The sequence below is a fragment of the Lissotriton vulgaris genome, chromosome 7 (assembly GCF_964263255.1).
Source record: "Lissotriton vulgaris chromosome 7, aLisVul1.2, whole genome shotgun sequence".
NCBI lineage: Eukaryota > Metazoa > Chordata > Amphibia > Caudata > Salamandridae > Lissotriton > Lissotriton vulgaris.
The window spans coordinates 1,488,745,355-1,488,773,162 of record NC_141695.1 but is presented as its reverse complement, the minus strand read 5'-3'; the positions used below and the strand labels follow the sequence as shown (position 1 = coordinate 1,488,773,162).

General features: G+C 42.5%; 1 protein-coding gene across 1 annotated transcript in view; it reads right to left on the bottom strand.

Annotated features, from left to right (window-relative positions):
- Positions 1-26,043, bottom strand: part of LOC147705851 (extracellular calcium-sensing receptor-like) — a 210,446-nt gene extending 184,403 nt beyond the window's left edge. The window contains exon 1 of the mRNA XM_086928989.1: positions 25,835-26,043. Coding sequence (XP_086785115.1) covers positions 25,835-26,043 — 209 coding nt within the window. The remainder of the gene's footprint in view (positions 1-25,834) is intronic.
- Between the last annotated feature and the right edge of the window lie 1,765 nt (positions 26,044-27,808).

Sequence of the window (27,808 nt, the reverse complement as noted above, 5' to 3'; positions counted from 1 at the left end):
TGTTTGGCAGCATGTAGAAATGCCATGTTTCGTTTCTGAGGAATGTTGATTTAAAACCCTCTTTGATGGTAAAGTCGGGCTTTTAGACACCATTCTGCAAATGCAACATTTAGAGAGGTGGCATTTTCTTCACTTACTCTAAACAACAATAAGAAGAGAAAGAAAAGCCTGTCCCTCTTCCCTTAAATCATATGTCCAACAAAAAGAACAAATTTGCTTCCAAGCCATTCAACTGTCACTCATGTCAAATTAGTAATGTCTCAGGAAAAAGTATTTGTTTTTTTAAGAGACTCCTCACCCACAAACCTAGTTGGTGGCATGCTTCATCATTGGCTTCCCATCTAAGATGATGAGTGCATCTTAGGTGTGCTGCAATGCATGATTACAGGAGAGCTGTTTTTTTTCTTTTGTAATGAGGTGAATTAGTGAGTGGAATTTTTAAACTACCTCTAGGATATCCACCCTTGAGAGATACATTTTAATAATGGACACCTGGGGAAGGGATAAAACAGTGGTGGATGTGAAGTGAGATATTAGTAGTCTCTCTCATCCTGGTGTTTGGTCAACATGTTTCAGACAATGGGGCATGGTGGTTGAGTCACAGTAGCTATCTTCAGGACCAATGTGTTAGGGCTAAACAGCTCTAAATCATGAACGCACATCCACCAAGGCATGCGTACCTGGGGTCGTTTATTCGTGACTTACAATGTTCACCCAATTTCTTGTAGTATCTGTAAACAGTGAATACAGCTAGACAGACATAAGGCATAACGACATAGTGAAATTAAAAAGCATTGATGAAGATATTGCGGAGCTGGTGCAGCAGGCTTGTGTCGTGCAACATGCTCAACATGCAACTGGACAAATATGCCAGTTTTCAATGCACACATTTTGTATTCAAGATGCATGCAGTTGCCTAAAATGTTTATGGGATTGTATGTAAAAATCACCAACCATTCCATTTCAGTATGTATAGTCCTTCAAAATATTAAATGGCAATTTCATTTTAAAGCACTCTCTCATCTCCTTTGCCACATACCATTTGCTGTGACTACGAGCACCTCAAGGCACGTTAAGCCCATTTAATTCAAAAGTAATCATAACCGGCAGTGCAATCAGGAAATAAACCAGTTTTGGGTGGCGCCATATGGCATATGTGACACCGGGAGGCATGGTCTTGCTCTCTGTGCAGTTGTTTTCACCTATATCTTTATGGGAAAACAATGCATGTGGCACAACATTCACTGTGCGACATGCCATCAGGTAAGTGAAAGAAGAACCGGAAAACAGGCCAGAAATGTCCCCGTATGTCACCTACTAATGTTGCTACCAACTAGGGCAACATGGATTCTGGAGGAGATGGCACCTATAGTCACACTCGGTAGAGGGGAACTAACAGAGTATTATCAGCACAATGCCTTTTTCTGTATTGTGCAACAAAACTGCTTGTGTCCAGTGATTGCTTCCAGAAGGGTTACGACCTCCATCTGAGACCTCCTCCTCCTCCCCTTCCCTGACTTACTTTGTCAAGGTTGTCTGCCTCCCTTCCTACCTACTAAAGTCCTGCTCGGGATCCAGATGTTCCTCTGAACACAGCCCGAGCAGAATAAGTAGCAAGGCTAGCATCTCGTGGTTTCCGTGTTAATATGCATATGCTAGCGTCATACCATCCAGGCAGCTCCACTGATTGGACAATCCTGTTGTGCCTCCAAGCAGTAACTACACACTACAAATGTAATCCACTAGTGTAATCCAGTCCCATATTTTTTATTTGACGGGCGTATTATGTACAAGGATAATTTTTAAAGTGCTGGGCATGCGTAAAAGGGAATATTTTCTGCTGAGCTGATTTTGAAGACGCATGCATGTGTTGTCATCACTTAGGTCCAGAAAACCATTGAAAAACATATCTACATTTGGAGGTGCATTATATTAAATCATATCATTTACAGGCTAGGGTGGTGCTACGTGCTGCACCAGGGAGGTAAACCATGATGCTACTTTCACATATTGAGGAATTTGTCATATATAGCTTATAGGGTTTGGTCCAGTGTAGTGTGTGTAGGCTGTCTATAAGGTTACGAGCAAGTCACAAAAAGGTCCAGGGGATACAGCTGAACCTTTTGTTAATAATATTTATAGGGACAGTTTAAATTTAAGGTGTTTATTATGCAATGCCACCCCTGAGTATTGGTATTCATGAAAAATGCCCCTGTATGCACTGGTAGAGTTCTCCAAAACTAACTCAGTTGTCCCAAGTAGCAAGATTTCAAAGGGCCAGTGCATCAATCTTGTGCACCCATACTTGTCCCAGTCATGTTTGAAAGACCAGAATAAGAATCTAGAAGATCATTTCGCTTTCAGAGGGTTGGACAGTCTATCTCGCAGAGATCGCATACCATGGTGTGTTACCATTCAGTCCTATTTTCTGTGTGGACAAGCGATAGATCTATCACTGTTCTTTCTCAAAGAGGAGACTCTGTAGGCTGTCATGACCAGCTACCAGTTGTTCAATTACAACCCAGTGCAAGTCATTTGGTGTGTGGCTTACCTTTAGAAAATGGTCTGTCATCCTTGTGGTGTTTCGTTTGCATCTCATGTTGTTGCGATGTTTGCAAATCCTGGTTTTCTCTTTCCTTCTCGTAATACCTATGTATCATAGCTGGAAAGAGCATGCAACCATGAATATTACATTCATTAAGTTACAGCTCTTGTGTTGTGGTATGGTCCAAATCTTGCCTGGTTCCATATTCAACCTCTTCGTAGTTTTGGTCAAGTGGCATTCTCTCCAATTAATTCAGGCGCAATGACCCACTACATCAGGTAGACCCCAGTTGTTCAATACAGAGTTCCTCCGTCCTGATGATCTTTTGGGGTGTGGGGAAGTTAGACGGTCCTCCAGACTTCTAGCCCTCTTCAAACAGAACAGGGGTTTCTCGCAGTTAAGTTTCCCTGTTTGTAGTGTGAGCCAAATGTTTGTTTATTACTTTTGTCACTTGGTTGGAAATTGTGCTCTAGGTTGTGACACCTGTTAATAGATAGGCGACGTCCCTCCTAGTCTCTTCATCTAACAGGTCATCCCTGTTTTGACTGCATGCATTTTTTTGAGTAGACCTTATGATTTTTTTCTGGATTCTCTTGGTCCCATAACTTCTCTATGAGGGATTTTTCTTGTGCATGGAAGTATTCAAGTTTACTGATGTTCCTCTTTAGTCTTAAAAATTGCCCATAGAGTAAATTCTCCTTTAGTGCTCTTGGGTGGAAACGGTCAAATCTTACTAGGGTGTTCTTTTCCGTTGTCTTATGGTAAGTTCTTTTATGTAGTTTGCTATCCTCTGCAAATCTTGTCACATCCAGGAAAGTGATGGTGCTAGTATCCACTTAATGCGTAAATTTCAGAATTGTATATGTAGAATAGCCTTCATTGATCCATTCTAAAAACAGGTCCAATGACTGCATTAGTCCCTCCCAGATGATCAGAATATCGTCTATGTATCAAATCCATAGTTTTATTCTTCCTCTGTAGGGGTTGTTAGTACCCAAAATATGTCCTCCGGGGTGAGGACCCCCCTTAACGGGGACGACACCCTAAAGATCATGTAGCGAATCCACCCCAGAGCTCCCTCAGTCCCCTTCCTACATCGGGGCACCATTGCCCCAGCACTCTGCCGCACCATCAACTGCTCCGTCATTTCTATCCTGGAAGACTGGAAACATGCAGAGATAAGAACCTTGCTGAAGAAACCCTCTGCCAAACTAAATGGACCTCAAGAACCTCAGACTCATCTCTCTCCTACCCTTCCCACCCAAAGTAATTGAGAAGACCATCAACGCCAAACTTTCAGAGATTATTAAAGCAAACCACATCCTGGACCTCTCCCAATCTGGCTTCCAAAGCAAACACAGTACTGACACCCCTCAGCGCCACAGATGATAACTTTGCACTCCTTGACTGAGGCGAAATGGCAGTCATCATCCTCCTGGACCTCTTGCTCACCTTCAACACCAGCTCTCACCGCACCCTGTGCACAAGACTCCACTACATCGGCATCTGTGACAAAGCCCTGGAATGGATCCACTCCTTCCTTACCGGCCGAACACAGAGAGTCAGACTACCTCAGTTGCTCTTGGAAGCCGCAGAGATCAGCTGTGGAGTAACTCAAGGCTCCTCCCTGAGTTCCATGCTTTTCAACATCTACATAGCCCTGCTCAGAGCCATCGTCAGAAACCATGGACTTAACATTGTCTCCTACACTGATGACACCCAGCTGATTCTCTTCCTCACCAATGAACCTAAAGTTGCCAAGAACAACTTTCACAATGGGATGAAGGCTGTTGCCACCTGAATGAACAACAGCTGCCGAAAGCTCTACTCAAAAAAGACTGAAGTCCTTGGCATGGGCTCCGCCCCATCTACCTGGGACGACACCTGGTGACCAGCAGCACTTGGAAGCTTGCCCACACCCACGGACCATGTGTGGAACCTCAGCATCAACCTTGGACTCCTCGCTCACCATGTACCGCCAGATCAATGCCGTCTCATCATCCTGCTTCCACACACTATGCCTACTCCGAAAGAGCTTCAAATGGATCACCACAAAGTCCAGAAAGGCAGTCACCCATGCACTCGTCAGCAGCAGATTTTCCTGTGGCAACGCACTCTACACCTTCTACACCCAGAAACACCTCAAGAAACTGCAAAACATCCAGAACACCTCTGCCAGATTCATCCTCAACATTGACAGACACAGCCACATCACCAGCGACCTCAGAGATGTCCAATGGCACCCAGTCAACAAAAGAATCATCTTAAAGCTTCTTGCACACGCCTCCAAAGCCCTACACAACATGGGACCTGTGTACCTCAAGCATCGTCTCGCTTTCCACATACCCACCAGAGACCTCTGCTCTAACCAAATGGCCCTGACTACCATCCTACATATCCAAAGGACCACAGCCATAGGAAGATACTTCTCCTACCTCACAGCGAAGACTTGGAACATCCTGCCTTTCCACCTCATGCAATCGCCATCACTGCCTCAATTCAGGAAGGACCTCAAGACCTGGCTCTTCAACTGAATCAAAGCTTCTTCAATGGACCAGCAGCTCTCCTCCTCACCCCCCCACCCCCGCCCTGAGACCTTTATGTGTAAGCCCTTCCGCTTTGCAAGCTATTGATTGATTGATTAAAAATCTGTCTATTCTCAAAGTTGAAAAAACCCACTGGGACTCAACCGGCGCACACCATTGGTTTAAACATGTCGATCAAACACCAGGATGTGAGAGATCACTAATTTCTCACTTTATATCCACCACTATTTTTAACCCTGACCAAGGAGTCCCTTATTAAAATGGATCAATCAAGGGAGGATATCCGGATGTGTAGTTGGCCTTTGTGTATTTCTCCCAGATGGTACAAAAGGGGGTGGTGATGGACGGAGCTTCTTAATCAATCAAACACTCACACCTAGTCAAAAGATTTAGGTTTAATCCATCACCGTTCTTTAGCCCACTCAGCCACCCCAGTTCAGACATGGCTATATGCAAATCAGTCTGACCCTGTGCCTCATGGGAACAGTCCAGCCGAACTTCCAAGTCATGTCTTCCCTGGACCAAAAACAAGCTTCCGAGGACCGGTTTCTGGCATTCCAGCCGTCTTCAGCCCGGCTTGCTTGAATCCAGTGGCAAAGTGAGCAAGGGACTCACGTCTGAGCATACCCTGCCACACTTATGGCGGCCAAAAGCGGTACAAAAGGGGGTGGTGATGGACGGAGCACCTGAATCAATCAAACACTCACACCTAGTCAAAAGATCTGGCTTTAATCCATCACCGTTCTTTGGCCCACTCTGGCACCCCAGTTCAGACATGGCTATATGCAAATCAGTCTGACCCTGTGCCTCATGGGAACAGTCCAGCCCGAACTGCCAAGCCATGTCTTCCCTGGACCGGAAACAAGCTTCCGAGGACCGGTTTCTGGCATTCCAGCCGTCTTCAGCCCGCTTGCTTGAATCCAGTGGCAAAGTGAGCAAGGGACTCACGTCTGAGCATACCCTGCCACACCTATGGCGGCCAAAAGCGGTACAAAAGGGGGTGGTGATGGACGGAGCATCTGAATCAATCAAACACTCACACCTAGTCAAAAGATCTAGGTTTAATCCATCACCATTCTTTATCCCACTCTGCCATCCCAGTTCAGACATGGATATATGCAAATCAGTCTGACCCTGTGCCTCATGGGAGCAGTCCAGCCCGAACTGCCAAGCCATGTCTTCCCTGGACCGGAAACAAGCTTCCAAGGACCGGTTTCTGGCATTCCGCTGTCTTCAGCCCGGCTTGCTTGAATCCAGTGGCAAAGGGAGCAAGAGACTCACGTCTGAGCATACCCTGCCACACTTCTGGCGGCCAAAAGCGGTACAAAAGGGGGTGGTGATGGACGGAGCATCTGAATCAATCAAACACTCACAGCTAGTCAAAAGATCTGAGTTTAATCCATCACCGTTCTTTAGCCCACTCTGCCACCCTAGTTCAGACATGGCTATATGCAAATCAGTCTGACCCTGTGCCTCATGGGAACAGTCCAGCTCGAACTGCCAAGCCATGTCTTCCCTGGACCGGAAACAAGCTTCCGAGGACCGGTTTCTGGCATTCCAACCGTCTTCAGCCCGGCTTGCTTGAATCCAGTGGCAAAGTGAGCAAGGGACTCCCAGACAGCATCACAATAGAGGGTCTGAAGGTTGGCAGGATGGGCCAGGATGGGGGTGGAGCTGTCACTTACCAAACGTGCACTTCAAAGGCACTGGCCAGGTCACACACAGAGGTCTTCATACTAGCCTATTGTCCCCCCAGACAGACATGGGACCAGAGCAAAAAGGCAAGAAATTACATCAGTCCTGTAGGTGGAAACTCTGGAAGCTTCTCCCACTTCAAATTGGGCACCATTTATATAAATAGGGTACTCAGAATCTCTCTTCTGTACTCTCCTGAACCTGTGGATACCACTGAAGAATAACGTCCTGCTGCACTGCTGCTTGAGGCCTGCTCTACTTGCTGAGAAGGAAGACAGAACATGCTTCCTTTATCCCTGGCTTAGGGACTTCAAGGGTTAGCTGACTTGACCTCCTGTTCTGATCTATTGGGAAAAGACAAGCTCCATAAATCTCCCTTCATCTGCCCAGCCGACCTGCAAACTGGAACAGTCTGAGTACAGATGACCTCAGTAAGAATGAGGTTGTGAATCCCAAGAGGTACCTCTCAAGGTCCTGGACCCTTGGCTGGCATCAGAGTACACTCCTCTGACTCAAAAAGCAGAAATTCTGAGGTTTTGGTACTTTTGTGACTGCAGACGTGCACCTTCATGCCAAGATCTTGCCACCTATGCCAACCTCCTACGCTAAGCTCTGGTGAATCTGACAGCAACCACCAGTGATGGCGGCAATACAAGATCAGCTCTTTGCTCTTGAGCATTGAGAGCCCGCAGTGACCAACAATATGAATCTTCGGCAACGACAGCCCACAAAGCCTGGCCTGCTGTTCGAGCTACAGCTATGACCATCCACATCGCTCACCCGGCTCCTCAAGGCTTACTCTGCTACAAACAGATCTGTTGGTGCTGGACTTTGTAAGGTAACATTTTCAGCTAGACTAACCTGTCTCTGAATGTGGGTCGTGTTCCATTGTAGTCAGCCTGAACTTGTGACTTTCTCGCATGACCAGAAAATTGCGAGTGGGACATTAGACTTTTAAGCGCTATGATTTAATATTTGAAACTGCATATCTCCTGTCTGACTGAAATGATTTTTGCCCTTTTGATGTCAAATAATTTATTAAATTGTACTATATTGTTCTAAATTGGTGTGGGATTTTCCGTGTGTTGTGTTAACACTTTAATTTAGTGACTTTTTGGTGGGTCACCCTGACGAGGATTCTGGCTGTTGCTTGAGGAGGGTTTCACCCCCTCAACCGACAACCCAGTTTCTCATACTGAGTCATATTGTGTCACAGACAAAATAAACATATCACTATGCGTTTTTTACACAACCAATGTCTTTCAATGTTGAAGACTGCAGAATAAAAAATAAAAAACCTTTGGAGGATCTGAGTTTTTTTCACCCAAATAACTAGGAGAAAGAGACTCCATACATGACCACTAGAGATAGTTTTTCTCACGTACTTATTTAAAAAAGAAATGGTTATCTAACAAGAAATATTGATCTCCAGCAAATTAGCATTTCCAGGCCCTCTGGTTTATTGTCAACTAGGGCGAGAAGCTAGGTGCTCATCTAAGCTAACAGATGCACTTGCCCCATCTGCAATCCAATATGATAATTTTACACTATTAAGTGATCTTAATTTACATTTTGAAGATCCTAATTTCTGTGCTGCCTGTAGCCTCATCAATACCCTTGAGGTTCTTAAACTCATGCAGTTAGTCAGGTCAGCTACATATAGGGAAGAGCACACTAGAACTGATTTTTTTCTATCTTCCTACCCTTGTGTTTAATCTCCAATTTCTTTCGTCTGGACGGACTATTATGCAACATGTATGAGTATCAATATGAATTCCATGACCGCTCCCTCTCAGGCACAGCCTGTTCCATTGAGGAAATAGTACAAACTTGACCCAATAATTTTTGTAACCTTTTGGCATCTTCTTGTCCTTGACGAAACATCCATGTGGAAGTTTTAGAAAATAAAGTAAGGGTATGGATATATTTGGCTCTTGATTCCCTCATTCTGATATTGCTTTCATCTAAAAAGAAAAGTCATGTCCCAATACCGTGGTTTAATCATGAGTTGCTAGCCCAAAAGAAAAAAATGCAAGAACTTAGAACGCATCTGGTGCAGATTATATAACACAACAGCCAAGGCAATGTTTAAAGAGGCACTTGAAGAGTAACATAAGCCAACCGGAAAGGCATGAATGGCATATTATGATCACAAATATTGATAATTTGCACAGTTCCACCAAGGAACTATTTTCCATTGTGAAGTCCTTGTTGGCATGTTAGTCTACCAGTTATGTAATATCTGAGGAGAAGTACAAAGAATGGGTCAACTTTCTTCAGAAGAAAGTGGAAGATATATATGTATCTTTTCAGGGAGTGTCTGAAGTTGAGTCTTCCACTGCACATTCATATAGCTTGTCTCAAAGGCAATACCAGCTATCTATTGGTCCGTCATTGACTGCGGGTTTTTGGAACTTAAACACTCAAATGCTCTCAAGGGTTATTGGGATTGTATTACTGTTCCTGAGGACAGAAAGAGATATCACCAATTTCTCCATTGTTTCTAAATGGAGAGAAGGCCTTGACCCCGGTTGTCCTTTCTGTCCTACTCAAAAGGAAAGCAATTGGGCATATCCTATTTATCTGTTCAGAATATAAAGCCCCTAGGCAGTCTTGGTTGAAACCCATTGTGTTACAGTTGGGTCTTGAAACAGGTTGTGAGGTTTTAAGGATTCTCAAAACAAATACCTCTCAGACGGTGGTTATCACAGTCGCAAAGCTTCTACACTGGATGTGGATAATTTGCACACATAAATTATGATTAACTTGAATATTTTAGACTTCTTCTGTATTTCCTTTTATTCGTAGTTTTAAAAAAATAATATTTTAGTCTAAATGGAAGCTGTTTATAACTGAAGTTAAAATGTACGATACACTTCAATTGATGAACTTAAATTATATTTTTATTTTGTGGGACGGTTGAGAATTTGCTATAATGTCCTGATGTGATTTTTCAAATTGTATTATGAAATCAACTATATTATATGTCACCTTATTGGTCTTTTTAAATTTGTTAAATATTTTAATGCTGTCTTTTATGGTTCAAAAATCGAAATGAAGACCTTTTGAATTGAATTTAATACCAGCTATCTGCCATCAACCCCTGGATTTACTCAGCTTAAGACATTCTTGACATCTATTACACCGGGCACCCCGAGTGATACAGCACCTCCTATGACCTGAAAATGTCTTCCCCTGTGCTACCATTTATGCTATCTGAGTTGCTTAATTTATCAATACCATCCACCATCGTTTCCTAAGTATGGAAACATGCCACTGTTAGTCCATTGCTCAGAAAATCAACTCTGGATGCTTCTAACTTATAAGACCATGGCTGCATTTCTATTTTACCTTTTGAGGCTAGAGTCTTAGCAAAGCACATAGATAGACAGTTGTCTGCTTATCTGGAATCCCACAATTTAGTGTGTGTGTGTCTCTGTTTGGTTTTTGATGGGGCCACAGCAAGAAGTCTGAGCTCCTCTGGTTTACAGAGGATCACAAAGAAACATTGGACAGGGGGGTGACTGCAGTACTCATCCTATTGGATTTGAGTGCTGTCTTTGACATGGTATCCCCCACATTTTTTGTCAGAAGACTTGAGAACTGTAGCATTACTGGGAAGACTCTTCTTTGGATCACTTCCTTCCTGCAGCATTGATCCTTCTAGGTAGTGTCCAAACCGTATGCATTCACTTTGCACCTTATCACTTGTGGGGTGCCGCAGGGCTCTTCATTGAGCCCTGCACTTCTTAATATCCATGTCTGCTCTTTAGCGAACATAGAGGAATCTTTTAGCTTTTCCATAATCTCTCACGTGGATGCTACACAAATAGTGTTTCTTTGGCTCCTGATTCAGGAAAGAGTCTCCCTTAATTTAAACTCTGTCTGGAAGCTGTTGCATATTGGATGGGGCTGAACTGCTTCAAAGTCAATGGCAACAAAATGGAAAGTTTTCTATTTGGGAACCAGATATACTTGTGGGGTTTACCCTGGTGGCTGGAGGTTATAGGCCCTTTACCACAGGTCAGAAAGGTAATAATGAGCCTGGGAATGTGACTGGATAAGGTACTGAGACTCAGTTATCAGATCAACGCAGTAATTGGCTGCTGTTTTGGTATGGTGAAGGGCCTCATGAAAATTCATTGGAGCCACACAGTGATCATTTCGTGTCTGGATAATGGCAATATTTTGTATTGAGGAGTTTCAAAGGCCTTGAATAAAATAATTCAAACTATCCAGAGATCAGCACCATGTCTCCTTGGACCCATTCCGAAATTCTCATCTGTTTCAGCTCAATTGAGGGACCTACATTGCCTACCTGTGGCTTAACAAATCCAATATAAAGCATTGTGCTTTGTCTGGGTCATAGTATTTGAGGAATCCGGTGACCCTTTTTTTGGTTGAGCCTAGAGAGCGGAGCTGTCAGGTGATCTGTTGTATGTACTTTGTGGGGTCTGACCCATCCCACCGGTTTGGATTGGCTTATGTCTGTGCCATTCCAAAATCATAAGCTGCAAATGGCTAAAAGTTGGTGCCCCACCTTTTTCGTACAAGTGAACTCCCATGGAGTATTGCCTCTGGAACGAGCAGTGTCGCGCAAGCTGCTTGTTTTCCTTCCCTTGCCTGTAAAGCATATCCTTCCCTCCTCTAAAACTGCATTGAACAGGCTCGCCGTACACTTTTATTTATTTACGAAGCCCCTATGTTTCTTTTTTCTTGTATTGCCTCTAAAGTAGACCCCTCCCACCTGCCACAGTATCAAACAGCACTGTCCGTGCGCCTTTATTTATTCATTAAAATCGCCTGTATACTTGTCTTAGGCTGCTTTTGGTAAGCCTGTCCTTGCTTTTCACTGCTTATGATGGAGATAGGGGTTCTTTTAACTGGAGGGGGGAGCATGTTTTGTTTAACTGGAGGGGCGGCTCTGCTTTTGGGGCATTGGAACGATGTGGCACAGAGACACAGGGGCATATTACCAACGTTTAGCGATATTTATCGCTAACGATGCTTAGCAACGAATTTTTTAACGCTAAGCATCGCCGGAAATTATCGCAGAGATAACTTGCTATTAGCAAAGTTTATCCCAGAAGTGATAAAAATCCTCGCGCTAACTGCCAATTGAGAGATTATCGCTGGAAAACCAATGATAATCTCTCAAAGTTTGACGTTAGCTTGATAATAGGAGCTCACAAACTTAGCCATGATATCCACCTTCCATAGGATATCATGGCTAAGTCAGGAAAATACCAGGTGTTAAAAAAGCAGCGCTAACTGTGGTTAGCGCTGCTTTTTTATCACTAACAGGGTTAGCGAAATCCTTGATAATAGGAGAAATGTCGCTTAACAACATTTCTCCTATTATTTTTCTCTGGAACGCCCCCTTTGCATCTCATTAGAGATGCAAGGGGAAGCGTAGAGAAAAAGGGTGCTAACATTCGAATTTGCGTGTTAGCACCCTGTTGCTGATAGGGAGATAATTTTATCTCCACTTTCTTGGCTTTTAAAGCCAAAAAAGCGGAGATAAATCCCTTGATAATATGCCCCACAGTGTGGTAGCTGATTCCAGGTGCAAAAATGCGGCATGGTAGCTGAGTCCAGCATTCATGGTGACAAAGCAAGGAAGTACGGAAACCATTGCTGATGTAATTGGTTAATTAAGTGATTTCATCTGCCAAACATTTCAATGCGAGTCTCTTGTTTAACTCCTTTCGTGTTTTGCCTCTTGCTTAAAGTTTCTGTTTCTTTTCTCGCGCCTATGAGGCGCACACATTCAGAACAAGCTTCGTGCCCCAGGCGATTTAAAATCAGTCACACAGCAATACGGACACATTGTGGGCCATTTGTGAGATCAGAAGCATGCTGCATATCCTTGTTAATGGGTGCTTTTCTGTGTTTCCAGCTCCTGAGATTTATCGAGTTGCAGTGTTGGGGCAGAGAATTAGATGAACAGCATCTGGGCTGCTATGCAGGGGGGCAGGAGTGATAGGCAGTTTGGCTCAATCCTTCACTTCTTGCAACCATGTTAACTCCTGGGTCTGGCGAGAGGAACCTAAGTAATGGCTGTAGGTAGAAAATAATATTTACTCCTATCCAACGGTTAAAGTAAGTGGGATCGGCAGGGCACGGCGTGGCCCTACTTCTTTTATTCAATAGATTTCATTCCCTTACTTTTTTATTTTAAACATGCATCCCAGAAGCTGCACGTCCCAGAAGCTGTACATGGCAGTTCGGGGACGTGCGGGTGGGAAGAGAAAGAAAAGGACTCTGTCTTTTCCTTCTTGCCCAGAGAAGACAAGAACAGTGTCGACTTCTGCTCTGCCGCTGGCATCTACCCCCCTCTCTTTCTTTCATGTGTTCCCTCTCTTTATGACTAGCTCCTCCCCACTTTCTGAAAACCATGACTTCAAGAATAGTTCTTACCCTCTCTTTCCTCCTTACGTTTATTTGTTCCCCAGTGAAATGGATCCAAAAAATAAAAAAACTTCGTCTTTTTCTGAAACTTTTTTTTTCCACAGTGCAGCCTCAGGAATGAAAGGTTCAAAATATGAAAAATAGATTTAAAAAATCCAAAGTAAAGCAACACAGAGTGGTCCCAAAGTGGCCAGACTGATTTTATTCACCCACAAACACATTAGCATCACTTTACAGAGTTTGCCAGTGAAGCCCTACTTTTATTTTCTTGTCTTTCTTTGAAATGCATTGTTTTCCCCAGGTAGGGGAGTGCACCAGTCCTGGAGGTACTGCAATGCCTGATTGATGGGTGGATTGGTAAACAAAATGTGTACTGCAGCTCTGTGTTCATGGATGTGGTCTTTTTAAACCATACTGCTTACGTTTTGACCCAGGCACTGTAGTCTTGTTCTTAACTTTTCAGGCAAAATCACTCATTCATTTCTGAATTGTGAGTGCAAAAGTGTTAGGGTAACCATGTTGTTGCTGCTTACATTTCACATACTTTACTTAATCTTGCATTCCCAATGAGGTTTTCTTTTTCCAGGATGTTGGTACTTTTCTTTTAAAAAGCATATTGCTCTTTTCTAGTGCGTAATTTGAATAGAGTTGCATCCAGGTGTTTATAACAGGGCACAATTGGATTGTAGTTGAAGGCAGTGCAAGTTTTTCTTAGTGGGACAGTATGGTGTTCAGTGGGGGAGAGGGTGTGGCAATATGGTCAGAGCTGCCGAATTTGGAATTGGGGAACAAGGTATTGACCAGTCACCCAGACCACTCTCCTGAGGGAGCACATTCCCTTTCTAGACCTTAAAAGGCTCCGCAAGACCTTAGAAGCTGTGGTGTCTTAGCACCAGCAGGTGGACCCTAGCGGTGGCAAGTGTGGGGTAACCTTTAAGTCCTGTCCACAGCAATCCATGATGAAGTTCACCTCCAGTCTTGCGGGCAGGCCTATGAAGCAGCACACCCTAGAGCAACAGTGACTCTGTCACTGAGGTCACAGGACCCTTGAGCAGTGCAGATCTCAGGTGGTGTGACCACACCAGGCGCTGACTTTGGGTAGGGGCATCGTGTTTGCAAGTATGTTATGGTTTTAAAAGTACTTGCTTCCTCTTTCCTGGCCTCCAGCAATTTTCAGAAAAAAATTAAAATGTCATGATAGCTCTGGTTATTCATGTTCTTCTTAGAGAGAGAAAGATCTGAGTTTTGTCTATTGGAAGAGTTTCTCATGGAAATGTAGCACAGAGTGTTAATGTGCCAGCTGCAAAGAACATGTACCATGCAGATCACAAAGTGCACAAAATGTAAATAGGTCAGTGGGTTACTGCTTTTATCAGAGAGATCCTTTTGTTACTTGCAGCCTATAAGTAAAAAGCCTTACATAGAACAGTAACATAGAACAGTGAGCTAATAATTGTCATATAAGAGCTGTATGCAAACTGCAAGGTATGAATTAGAGCGTTATGTTTTTTTCCCCAGTCTTTGATTATCCTAATGTTGCAAAAGATGTTCATTCAGATGGAAATCAATTCTGATTATTAAAGAGAACCCCCAACCATGGTATTACGTTTTAAATTCTTTTTACCCTGACGGAATCTTCTCAACACATAAACTTTCTGGAATTGACAGCTGGTTTATACGCTCTTATGAGCTTCAAACACTCCATTCAAGGGAGGTCTGTTGTTCTGAAAATGGACAACATTTCTGCTGTAGCCTATATCAATCGTCTTGGAGGAACGAAATCTGCAGATCTCTCCAATCTTGCCAGGAAACTTTGGATGTTCTGTCTGGAACACAAAATTTCCCTCAGGGCGGAATATCTTCCAGGGAAATCGAACATTTCTGCAGACTGGAATTCAAGATTCCTTCTAGACTTCTCAGACTGGAAACTCGATGTGAACGTATTCAATACCCTCTTCCACTTTTGGGTCCCATAGACGTGGACTTATTTGAAAGCAGGCTTACCTTCCAGCTTCCCAACTACTTCAGTTGGATGCCAGACCCGGGCGCCCTTGCTGTGAACGCCTTTCTCCAACCATGGTCTCACTTCCTGGGTTATGCCTTTCCCCCTTTCGCCATGATTCAGAGGGTCCACCAGAAAGTCAGATTGGAACAATGCCTTCTGATTCTAATTACTCCTTTTTGGCTGTCCCAAGCTTGGTTCCCGACAGCCCTGGAACTAGCATGCGACATTCCCTTTCTGATCCCAGCCTCTCCAGGCCTGGTCTCAAACGCAGACGGGGAAGATCATGGTCTTATTCTTGAGAGGAATTTGAACCTTCTTGCTTGGAAAGTGTCAGGCAATCTAACAAATTGTCTGGACTTTCATCGACAGCTCTCTCTCTTCTCGGAGAATCTTGGGCACCAGGAACACACCTTAGGTATAACAACATTTGGAAGAAATGGTTTCATTGGTGCCTGGAAAGGAGTCTCGATCCCGTGGAGACTCCTGTCGTCAATATCGTAAATTTTCTGGTCGAACAATTTGATAGAGGCCTCTCTTATCGTTCTATTAATTGTTTTAGATCCGCAATCTCCGCAGGCCATTCCCCTATCAACGGTAAATCGGTAGGTAAAAATCCTATTATTTGTAGAGTCCTCAAGGGTATAAGACTAAGGAGACCTCCTAGACCTAAGTATCAGACCCTTTGGGATGTCAAATGTATTTTAGACCTTTTTTGTTATTGGCCAGATAACTCTTCCCTTACTAGAAAATGTCTCTCCTTCAAACTCGCCACTCTCTTGTGTCTAGTCTCCTGTAGAAGAGTATCTGACATCAAAAGCTTAGACATTTCTAATAGATGTTATGATATTTTTGGTGTCAAGTTTGAATTACTAAGAAGGACTAAAACCATGTCAGATTTTATCTTTTATCCTCGTTTTGACACTTTCCCTAAACTTTGTGTGGTTGCTTGTATGAAAGAGTATGACGCTAGGATGTCTCTCCTACGACCTAACGATGCAAATCAACTTTTAGTTTCTTTTGTGAAACCTTTTAAACCTGTTTCTTCCACCTCTATAGCTAGACGGGTTAAGTCTACCATGAGTCTTGCTGGTATCGACCTCTCTAAATTTCAAGCACATTCTATTAGAGGAGCTATGGCCAGTAAATCCTTCTGGTCAGGTGGTAAGTTGGATGATATCCTGAAAGCTGCTGACTGGTCAAATGCTAACACCTTTGCTCGTCATTATTGCAAGCCTATCGAGCATATGTCTGATGTTGTCCTTCAGGGCTACGAACATGCATAATGTAGCCTCCGGTCTTGTAATGAAATTGCGATTCTCCTATTAACATGACCATAGAATCTGGATTTCATTAAAGACACGGAGGCTGACATTATCCCTCCCTCCTCCCTTTTACAACTTTTGATGTGTCTTTATGATATTGAATTTTTCGATTACTTCAATTGTTGTTAATCTTTTATTATGCCTATGCTTCTGTTATCTTTCTGATTGTGATGAGGTTTTATTGCTCTCTAGGCTCTTTATTCTTTAATCATTTCATTCTTTCAGGCAATTCTGTTTAACCGGCTATCCATTGAGAAGCTTTCCTTTGAGTTACTTGAGTTTGCTCCACGATGTTCTTCAAGCTCTTCTTGGATCTCTCCGTTTGTAAAGTTCTTTCCTGCTGCGATTCTTTTAAAAGAGGCAGATCATATCCTGGATACATCCCTTGTTCACTGTTAACTCTATGAGTTGCTTATTAAAGGATAATGCATAATGTCAGCCTCCGTGTCTTTAATGAAATCCAGATTCTCTGGTCATGTTAATAGGAGAATCGCAATTCTCAGTTTGTTTTTCTGCAGACCATTTACTATTAAACTATATTGGCTACTACTATGGTTGTCATGTGTCTCCTACACCTTGTAGACCTTTGTCTTATGAAATCTTTCCTATACAGAGATTTACACATGTATAATTGATTGTCTCTGTGTAATGAGTGATGTAAAGTGCTCTGATACCCTACATTGGTATAAGCGGCGATGTAAATCAAATTAAATGCATCTGAGAAAGAGTGTAGGTATGGATACTTGAGGGGGAACTGTTAAAGCGTGGTAGTGAGGGAATCTGTGGGGAAGGGGTTCATTGGGGGGCACCAACAAACATTAATTCACAGGGCGCCACCAGCGCTTCAGCAGGCCCTGCTCTTGAGGCCGAACCGCCTCACCCATTGGCACCTCCATTGGCCTTGTTTCAGCAGTAGTAGCTGCAACTCACCAGAGATCAGCAATGAAGGATTTGCAAGCACACCAAACTAAGTTTGCAAACTTCACAGTCTGTCTGCTTCATGCACAAGCACGTTTAACATGTGTTGCCTGCTTTGGGGACACTAGAATTATGCAGCAAAGGAGGACTAAATTATGCTGCAGTGTTGACTAAATTAGGTAACAAAAAAAAAGGCTGCAGCGTAATGCAGTGAAATTTCTGACACTTTATTATTTTGACAATTTACACTTGCTAACAGTCTCTGGAAAGATTTTGCCTTATTAGTTCCAGTGTAGCATACAAATACAGCAGTGGGAAAGGTGATCAGTCAACCTTTGCAGAGGGCTGGCCCATTCACAGCAACACAAGTCACATTTTTTGTAACTTTTGATCTGTTTCAGCTACAAAAAATGTATAAGTTAAAATTGTCAGATTATGTAGCAGATGTTGTGTTATGTGTCAAATATAAGCATGGGCGGAAAATCCGTTTCGCTCGCGGATTTTGCGGATTTTCGGTAAATTCGCAATCCGCGAGATTTGCGAATCTCCCGCAAAATCCGCAAATCCGCGAGCAGCGGATTTTGCTCGCACTGTTCGCACTGTTCGCGTGAGTTCGCGGCTTCCCAGTACAACTTTGCGCCCCACGAATAAGTGCAAAATTGCAGAAATACGATCTTAGCAAAACTGAAACTACTTACCAGGTTCAAAAGTTCAGGCTCATCATTAGTAGCCATTTCCTGTAGTGCTTCCTGAGGGGCCCCTCCAGAGTTCAGTTGCCAGTTGCAACTATTATGTGACCCCGCTCTGAACCTCAGAATAGTTACACATATGCCACAAAGGTCCTGAATTACAGCTAAGGGAGACAAGCAGGAGCCAGGCTGGAAGTTCAAATCCATTAATCAGCCCCTAATTCATTATTGTCAGTTGGGGCAGGGCAGGTGTTGTAACTAATTTTGCAACAATGAAAGCACTTAGCAAGTGCAAAAGATCACTAATCAGGAAGCACTAAGGAAGCAGGTGCCAGCTAAAAAAATATTCTGTGACACATTAATCAGCCCCAAATTAATTCAGGTCACTTGAGGCAGGGAAGGTGTGCTTGCGTTGCCACAATAATGTACACTGACTGGACAACCAGAGGGTGCTGTGATGAAACAGAGGGTGGCATGGGTGGGCCAGAGGGTGGCATGAGTAGTCAGAGAGTGGCAGTGGTGACAGAGAGTGGCAGTGATGAAGAAGAGTGTCCCAAACAGGCTGGACACGTAGAAACAACAAGTTCGCGAAACTTGCGACCCGACAGGTAAGTTCGCAATTTGCGACATTGTACAAAACCCTCGCGAACTGGCAGAAACCCGCGCAAACACAAAAAAAAAAAATCCGCAAATTCGCGAGAATTCGCGGATTTTGCGGATTGCGAGTTCGCAAATCCGCAAAATTCGCGAACGCGAGATTCGCAAAATTCGCCCATGCTTAGTCAAATATGGCAAAGCCATTATTATATAGAAAACATTTGCAAAGCAGCATATTTTGCTATTCATGTTTGAACTGCTCTTGTGGAAAAAAGAAGTGCAGATGACACAATCTCCGTGGCTCAAAAACAAATGGCTTGTGCTTCCATTTTTAAGCGTATTTTGAACATTCTGTGATTGGAAACATATCCCACTTTGTGAATATATTTTAATGTCAATAGTAAACCTTAAATAATTAGGTTTTTCCAGTGGTTGAAATAAATAACATGATATGCTGTAACTGGTCAGTGAAATGCCAAACAAGTACTAAACATTTGGGATGTTTTGTGCATTCTGGCCACACCTCTGACTCCGCCCGCTGACCCAATCCTTGGGTTATTCCCATCCCTCTGATTCTCTGCCCACAGTTCCCCTACTTCTTTTCCCTCACGTCCACCACTGTTCCCTTCTAGTGTTACCTGTTGCCGGTTCCTACTAACAGAGGCATGAAATAGACTCTATGGCTCTTAAGCGTGGAGTAGCGACACGAGCTCTGCTGAAGGACTGGACCCATTGCATTCCCACATGAAGAGCACTCCTTTACTGATAAAATGGGTCAGTTTCTGACCCTCTCTGGACCCCGCAAATGCTCTGGTCTAACTAGCTGCACTTCTTAGAAGTGGGGCGTTTTTTTGTCCAGGTACCTTTATTTTGTTTTTTGATGGGTCTGCATGTTCACAGGGGCTTGGCCACTAAATCGACTGAATATACCTGCATCCATCATTAGTGTTTTACCCTGAGGTCACAGGTTTGAATCCTGTAGTGTCCTCTCACCTTTCAGTAAAATGGGTACCATTGAATGGGATAACAACAAATGGCTTTTATATTGTGCCAAGAGGGAAACATCCTTTACAACGAAACTTTTACAACGAAACTTTTACAACGTAGTGCTATTACAACGCAGGTTTTACAATGAAAACCATTACAACTCATTGCGCTGGGGGGCGCTCTAGGATAGGGAATAGATTTAATTTACTATCCAACACCTTCCCTAGTGTCCACAGGGACTGGAGTTGGAATAGTAAATTAAACTATTCACTATCCAGCACCCCAAAGCACTATGCGTTGTAAAGGTTTGCGTTGTAAAACTGGCGTTGTAACAGCAGTGTGGTAAAAGCATGCGTTGTAACGTCATACATCCGTGCCAAGATGCTCCATTGGGGTGAAGGTTTTATTTTTTTATTTTAATAAATACAAAGGTTCCGTTTAAATGGGCTTCTTTTTAGATACATTACAAAAACACACAATTGCCATCACAAACATCCAATTCACTTCAAAACACATAAGTTAAAAACATTTACATTACAATACCAATAGTGCTAACTCTAAAAAAATGCGAGACCTACTGCAATGCAAATGTTTGTTGTCCTTTCAGATCCATGCACTCTACTAAGCTCAGACCGGCTCAGGTACTTACTGCAGATTTGTTGTGTCAGTCAGGTAAGTCGTTCCTTCAGATATCTAGCACCTATATTATGGAACTTCCTCCACCTCCTCTTAAGCCAGACAGAGGCTGTATTCCACAAACATCTGAAGACTTGGCTGTTCTAAGCTGGCAAGGAGTGCTGCTGGGACTGAACTGGCTTCTTCCACTAGCACTGGAGAACGCTATTTGGGTAGCTAACTTATTCAAATAGAATTATAACTCTCAATCCAAAAGTACCACCTGACCTTATAAGGCCAGCCCTGCATATTTAGGCCTAGTTTAAAATATTCGGCGAATTTTTTCTTTAGAAGTAGGAATTTGTCCTTCAAAAGTAAGTTTATATCACTGTAAAAATGTTTATGCTACAGTAGCATCTTGTTGTTAGTGTTAAGGTGGACAGCTGAAGAAAGAAATGTGAATGCCTTCTTCTCTGACTACATGCTGTACAGATACCTACTACCTAAACTCCCACCTATAATGATCACAATATAAACATACCATCTTACACAGCACATAGGCTGATTACCTCATTCCAATTCATTAATGTTGCTGTCTCTGGTCCGAAATATTTCTTCTATAAATTATGTATTATTCTAATTGCAAAAATACAATGCCCAGAATGCATTATGGTAACCTGACTGGAAGAAGCACCTGCAGTGACTTTAAAGAAAGTGGTCATCCCAATAGCATATTGAGAATTAACACCCAAAATTTCAAGGGGCTCATTTACAGCAGCAACATTATGGAATTAAGAGGGCACTTCCAGAATGGATTAAAGTTTACATTTAGGGCCAGCCAAAAACCGTTTTATCTGTTGCCATTAGTGACGTGTTTCTTGCAAAATGTTACCCATTTATATAGCACTTGTTATGACAGACTTATGACTTGTCACTTCCGTTTATGAAGTTACTAATCCACACCTCAGTTAAAAATATGTTTATGTACCTCAGAAAAATAAAAGGCTGATTCAGCCTGCTGAATTTCTATGGTGTAAGTTAAAACTTACGTGGCGAAGTCTGAAGCCTATATATTGAACCATCGAACCTCTTTAATTGACTATGAAAGTTATCTTGAAATTAATAAATGCATTTTAGCACATCAATGGTGGTCAGCTGACTTCCTGGTCACCCAATTTGGCTAATCTATTACACAAGACAGAGGACCCTAGTATATTAGGATCATGCAAATAATAGACATATACTAAATAGTATGTATGACCTTTGTCCAGCCGGACAGGAATTTATTAATTAAATATTTTTTACTGGTTCATATAGTAAACATTTTATACAGAAGTGGCCACAGCCTGTGACCCACAAAGGACAAGACAAAACAAGTGAAAGCAAATTATGTAAAGGCACACAAGGCGGTCTGTACTCGTATTCAGTTTTACAGACTTTGATTCATTTTCTTAGCAAACCATTGTTAAAGACGTTTTATGACTTTATAAAAAACATATGGTGCTTTAAGGTCGACGACGTTTCGATGCAACTTAGGAATACAAGCATCATCATCAGGACAAAAACCATTACTTCATGTTTGTCTTGAGAACATTTCTAAAATAGCATAGCCTCTATGGTACGTTACATAATGACGAAAGAATTATAAAAGGGAAGAAAGACATTTTTGGGGAGGAAAACAAAAACAGAGAGGTTCCATTAGAATTTGAGAATACTAGGCATGAATTCATTTCATTTCATATTGGCAAACCCGCAAGTGACTGACACACTAAGTTGTGCTATTGCGAAGAATAGACGTGACTTAGTGCTTATTAACGGCTGAGTGAAGCCAAGTGTACTTAGTGATTGTGATTTTAAGCTAGTCACCTGAATGGATTTATTAAAGAACTCCGAGGTTCAGAGCCATGACAGTTATTCACATTAAAAAAGATTATACGGCGCAGTGAGGCAATTATTTCAAAATAATACCCGTGCTCGAACCCGTGACAATTTGTCATTTGTCATTGTTTTTAGATTTGGGGGTCTGAGAGAAATCAATAAAACACTTATTCTACTCAGTTCCACCTAATTTTACTCACTACCTCTCTTTTTCACTGCACTGCTTTCTTTCAGTTGTAAATATCACTTCAACACCATACCGATACCACCTAGCGAAACGAATAACATCAGTCTCCTCACTCACACAGTCCTCACGTTCTACACAGTGTGACTGTTTTCTTGTACTAACTCCTGGGTAAGGAGGACCCAAATGATGTGATAGTGGTGGTACAGAACGGCAACTGATGGGAAAAATTCCTACCTTGGTTGCATGCTGAGTATATGAGTAGTTGAATGGTTTTTTCATATGTATTTAATTCACAATCTAATCTATAAGTCGTATGGTGGTCAGTCTAGAGTAAAAACACTTGGTTGTGACTCCTGGATACCTTTTGTTGTAGTAAGACTGTCATATGTACCAATGTTGACAATTAAGTGCCGGTGCGGAGCACCAGAAACCTTCAGCTTAAATTAAGCACTGCTTCCAGTGCTGCTCCTAGACATAGAACCTGCAAGATAATCAATTACTTCTTCCTAATGACAACGCAGTGCACACTGGAAAGCTCATTTAAGTCCTAGTGCCTATCATCATTCTGTTCTGTGCCCACTCATAGCTGGAGAAGGGAGCTGTACACTTGGGTTTGGATTTACTAACATTTAGCATTTTGGCTGCAACACTTTTTTTGTGCAGCCATGACACAAAATGACAGTCAAGATTTACAAACCCACGCAAGGGCAAATTTGTGAAGCCTTGCATAGCTTTGTAACAAAAACAGAACTAAACGCAGCACCTTTGAGTAAGTGCATGGGCATTCAGATGCATCCATCCATGTATTTTGATGCAAAGCCACATTAACAAAAGGAAGTTAACCTGGGTTGCCACTAAAATGGTGAGCCTACACAAGAGAGACTTAACTGGAAGAAAAACCTTCTCTTCATTATTTCTGCTCTCTATGCATGCTTCATTCTTCAGCACACATAGAAAGAGGAACATGTGTCTAAGGATTATTTTTGTGCAGGAAGGTAGCACTTGCTGCACAAAACAATACTATCCATGCGCCACAGTGGAAGGGTGCCTGCGTTGGTGCTAGGCAGTCTGAAGCTGAAGTGAGCCAGCGCTGGGGGAGAGCAGATATGGCGCATTTCTGCTCTTTCCCTTTCACCAAACTCAGTGCAGCAAGTTGCCTTTCTGAGTTGTGTTGTATGAAAGGTGAGTAAATCTGCCCCTAGAGTTTGAAAAAAATGTGCTATTTAAATAACAGCACTGCAGCCTGCATAGTTCATAAAGACAGAGGGTGGCTCTTTGCTGCTCTGTTTTTTCATGCTTGATGTCTGAAGATAATGTACTCCTTCGCAGAATTACCAATGGTTTGGGAAAAGCTTGGTAGATTTTGTTTAGCGGTACATGCTTATTATTATGAGAACTACCATTTTATGGTAAGTGTACAAAGGTGGACATGTGAAAAACAGGAGCGCTGCTAGGCTTTCTATCACAAGATCGCCTTTTTCACCATCTGTTTGTGAGTGTAAATGATCTCACACAACTTTCACCTGTGATTGTTCACTGCCTAGTTAATCGCCAGGTAACCATATGTAAGGTATGCACTTTAATACAAAAGGCATCTGAGCTACCAGCGTCAAGGTATACCCATTTTTGAGCCATCCAGTTTCTATAAGCTGCATAGTGAACATTGCATGCACGGTGAATGCTGCACTCATCTTTCATATTTCCCACAAGTCTTTTCTGCTACAACTGCGTTTTGTGTGAGAGAAAGTTGTACAACTGACATTTATATAAGGAAAACGGGAAATTGAGCCATCTGTGAGATCTAAGCGAAAGTTTGATTGTGTATTGAAAATTACAGACAGGCCTAATCATGAGCAGGAGGCATGTAGTCCTAGTCAGTATCTCAACTAAGAACGGGTGGAAGAGCCTTCTCCTACATCGAAGCCAAAACCTGAAACAAGCTCCCAGTCAACATCAGACACTCCCCAACTCTGAGCACCTTCAGGAAGAGCCTCAAGACCTGGCTCTTCGGCTGACCAGGTCTGCCCCCCTGCAGTGCCTTGAGACCCTCACGGGTGAGTAGCGTGTTTTAAATCCCCAGATTGATTGATTGAACCACCCCCATCATTTACTCCTTTACTTCAATTAAACTTCTTAACAAACATTTGTAAAGTCAATAGGTCTGGCATTGGCTCACAGCCTTATGGCTTTGTCAATGCTTATTTTGTTTTCCATGGTGATTGTTAGGGAAGCAGCTAGGTGCTCATCATTCACAAAAATGCCATTGACAAATTCCAAAATATTTCATGGTCTCATAAAGCCCACATTGCCATAGTAGCCGCTGGAACTTAAGTAGTCACTGGCATCTAAGGGCACTACTTTTTGTGTGGATGTGCTCCTTGTGAAATGCCGTCTCTCACAATACAGTCAGCTAATGGCTAAAGTTGGCTGACCCATTGTTCCATACTATATGCTATAGTGGGTGGACGAAAAAAGGTGAAAGACACAACAACTGAGCTATGGATGAAGTGGGCTGGTAAAAAAAGGCCCAATACTTAAGCACATTATTCATATCTTTTGCATTTGCAAGAACTATGATGAGTTAGTGAAGAACTCAAAACTAATGGTATGTGCATTTGCTTTACTTGATTTGTAAAACACAAGTGCAGCTCACCAAGCATCTGCAACAGTGGAAGAAGTCAACTATTTTAAATCAGTTTGTCTAAAAATAATTGAGGTTGGGATATTAAGTACAAGAAAAAGAACATTTTGTCCCATTGCAGTATTATAGTCCTAAATTCTGATTTTATTTACCTTGAGGTACACTGAATTATGAGTAGGCCTGCAAGGTCATTATGTTCTAAATGTACTTCTTGCATGCCTAGATTTTACCCTTGTTTGCCAAGTAAAGTGTTCCCCTCTTTCCAACCAGACATGCAGCTGACACATACTGATATCTATTCACAAGGTAAATTTGCGTGAGTAAATATACTTGGGAGTAAATCTACCCCGTTATAAATCTACACTTTTACGCTTTTAACCAGTGAAGATTTCTTCATCTCGTCAATTAAGCGGGTAGAAAAATCTAAGAGCGAATTTATGAGTGTAAAGTTACCACTAGTAACTCTTCCTACATAGGTTCAGCTCTTCACCACCTTGGCGAAGTTCCCCCTCATAGGAGAATATAGGTAAAATTAAACAGTTTATCCATTAAAAAATACAAATTTTGTAATGCAAAGTATCATTGTAAAATAATTTAAGATCATTATTTTTAACCTGGAAATAATAAACTAAAATATTGCAGTACATTAACTATTCAAACTTAATGTTTTTCAAAAATTGTATCAAACACATATATTTGTTATTTTAAAAATATTACTTTTTAAACAAAATGTAAATAAATAAATAAAACCTCACTAGCATTTGTAATATTTGTGTGCGTTTTACGTGTGCCACTTACTTGTCACAATATTTGTCAGTTGGCGAGTCTGTGAAGCTCATTGTTGGAAAGATCATTTCTGCATGCACCGGCACCAGGGCACCAAACATTACATCTCCTTCCTTGGAGTAAGCTTGCAGGGCCTGGCTGGAGAGCTTGCAGCCTGCACGGCTGGTGACGTAGACAGCAGCCTGCACCAAGAGGAGCAGTACGGTCATCAGGAAAGTCATTCTTCGTCCAACAATATGTTCTCTCAAGCTTGCTTGTTCCCAAGGTCCATGTTGTGTTTAGGACCGGACTTAACGTACCAGAATCGTTTACACAAAGGGAATTGGGGGGGAAAGGACAGCAGTTTCAATTAGATGCACCTTATAAATCCTGAAATACTTTGAACAAATCAAACACTAGGTATTGGTGCTCACACTGCTCAAAAAAGTATTAGACATTTCCAAAAGCAAAACATGAAAGCCCCAGCTACATGCAACAATGACTATTAGTGAAAAGATTAGACGTTGCAAGAGCGCTTTATTTCATTATGCAAAATGCACATTAGGTAAGATTTATGAGTTTGCCACACAATGCAGCACAGTGCAGCAAGTCACCTTGTTGTGCTGCACCGAATAAGAGAGAAAAGGGAGGAATGCGCCATAGTTAATAAGAATACATTGCATTCCTGCCTTTTCTCCTGCGCTGGCGCCGTTTTGGCTCCCTAGCAGCAGCACAGCCACCCTTGCACCAAGGTACAAGGGTGCCTGTGTTGTAAGGTGGATTATTTTTGTGCACCTTCCTGCACAAAAACAATCACCTGAGGCATTTTTCTCTTTCACATTGAAACAGAAAAAGACAAGGAGGAATAAAGATATTTCTTCTCATAGGTCATCTGTTGGAAGATGTAGTGATTTTACGCAATCCCAGATTTACTAACCAGGGGAGGCATACGTATTTGTGATTCCCAGGTGTGCCACTTCTGGTAAATCTGGAACATTCACACAACATCCAATAACGCCTCCCTGACACAGAGTTTAGTCAACGCAGGGATTAGTGCAACGTTTCTTTATTCGAGATTTATGAAGAAGCCACTAAGGGCAGGGCCGGCGCTAGGCATGGGCAGCGTGGGCAGCGGCCCAGGGCCTCGCAGTCAGGGGGCCTCGCGCTTTCAAATGCTTCAGAGTTTGGAGGCCCAGGGGGCCCAGGAGGCCCAGGAGGCCCAAGGGATTTAATCAATATCTGCCTGCCTTGGCCTAATCGCTGCATCTGCATGAGGATAGCAGCGATTAGACAGGTCATTCAAGAGCCATCACCTGTGAAGTGCGCCCTGCCCCTGACGGCGCCTCACACTGAAAACAGCTCAGCTCATCCAGGACTAGGGAAAGGGAGCACAGAGTAAATGAAAGGGGTGCGAAATACGGAATCAAGTGAGAGGGGGCGGGGGGAGCAGATAGGTGTGATAGCAGCCAGACAAGAGGTGCAGGAAGAGTAGCACAATCAGAATGTAAAATTGGCTGGACTAGGGCTTTCAGTGTGCTAGGTCCCTCGAGTCTTTACCTGGTGGTAAATTAAAATACTGAAACAGGCCCCTACCGGACCCTATATTCATGTCCTTTACTTTACCTACAAGAACAATGATCCTGTATCAGCACAATAATTGTATAACACAGTGGCCGGGTTGGACATTAGGGCAATCAGGCAGTGTGTAATGGTCCAATCTGCCAGGTTAGTATTTGACCTGTTTTTTGGGCTGTTTGTTTGCCTGCTTTATGGTCAGATGAACATGTTTTTAATGTTGATTTTCATGATATTAAAACAAACATTGCCTGCAGCAAAATCAAATTATGCAATCTCTCATACCTTACAAAAAACGTAAACAGCATGTCTTTACAAGTTAAAAACTGCCCTAATTTTGACACTTTTCTAGCTAACTAATTCACTAATGGGGGCCACTTTTATTTTTGTGCTGGGCCTATTTCCTGACCCTATGAGGAAACTTCCTGTCAG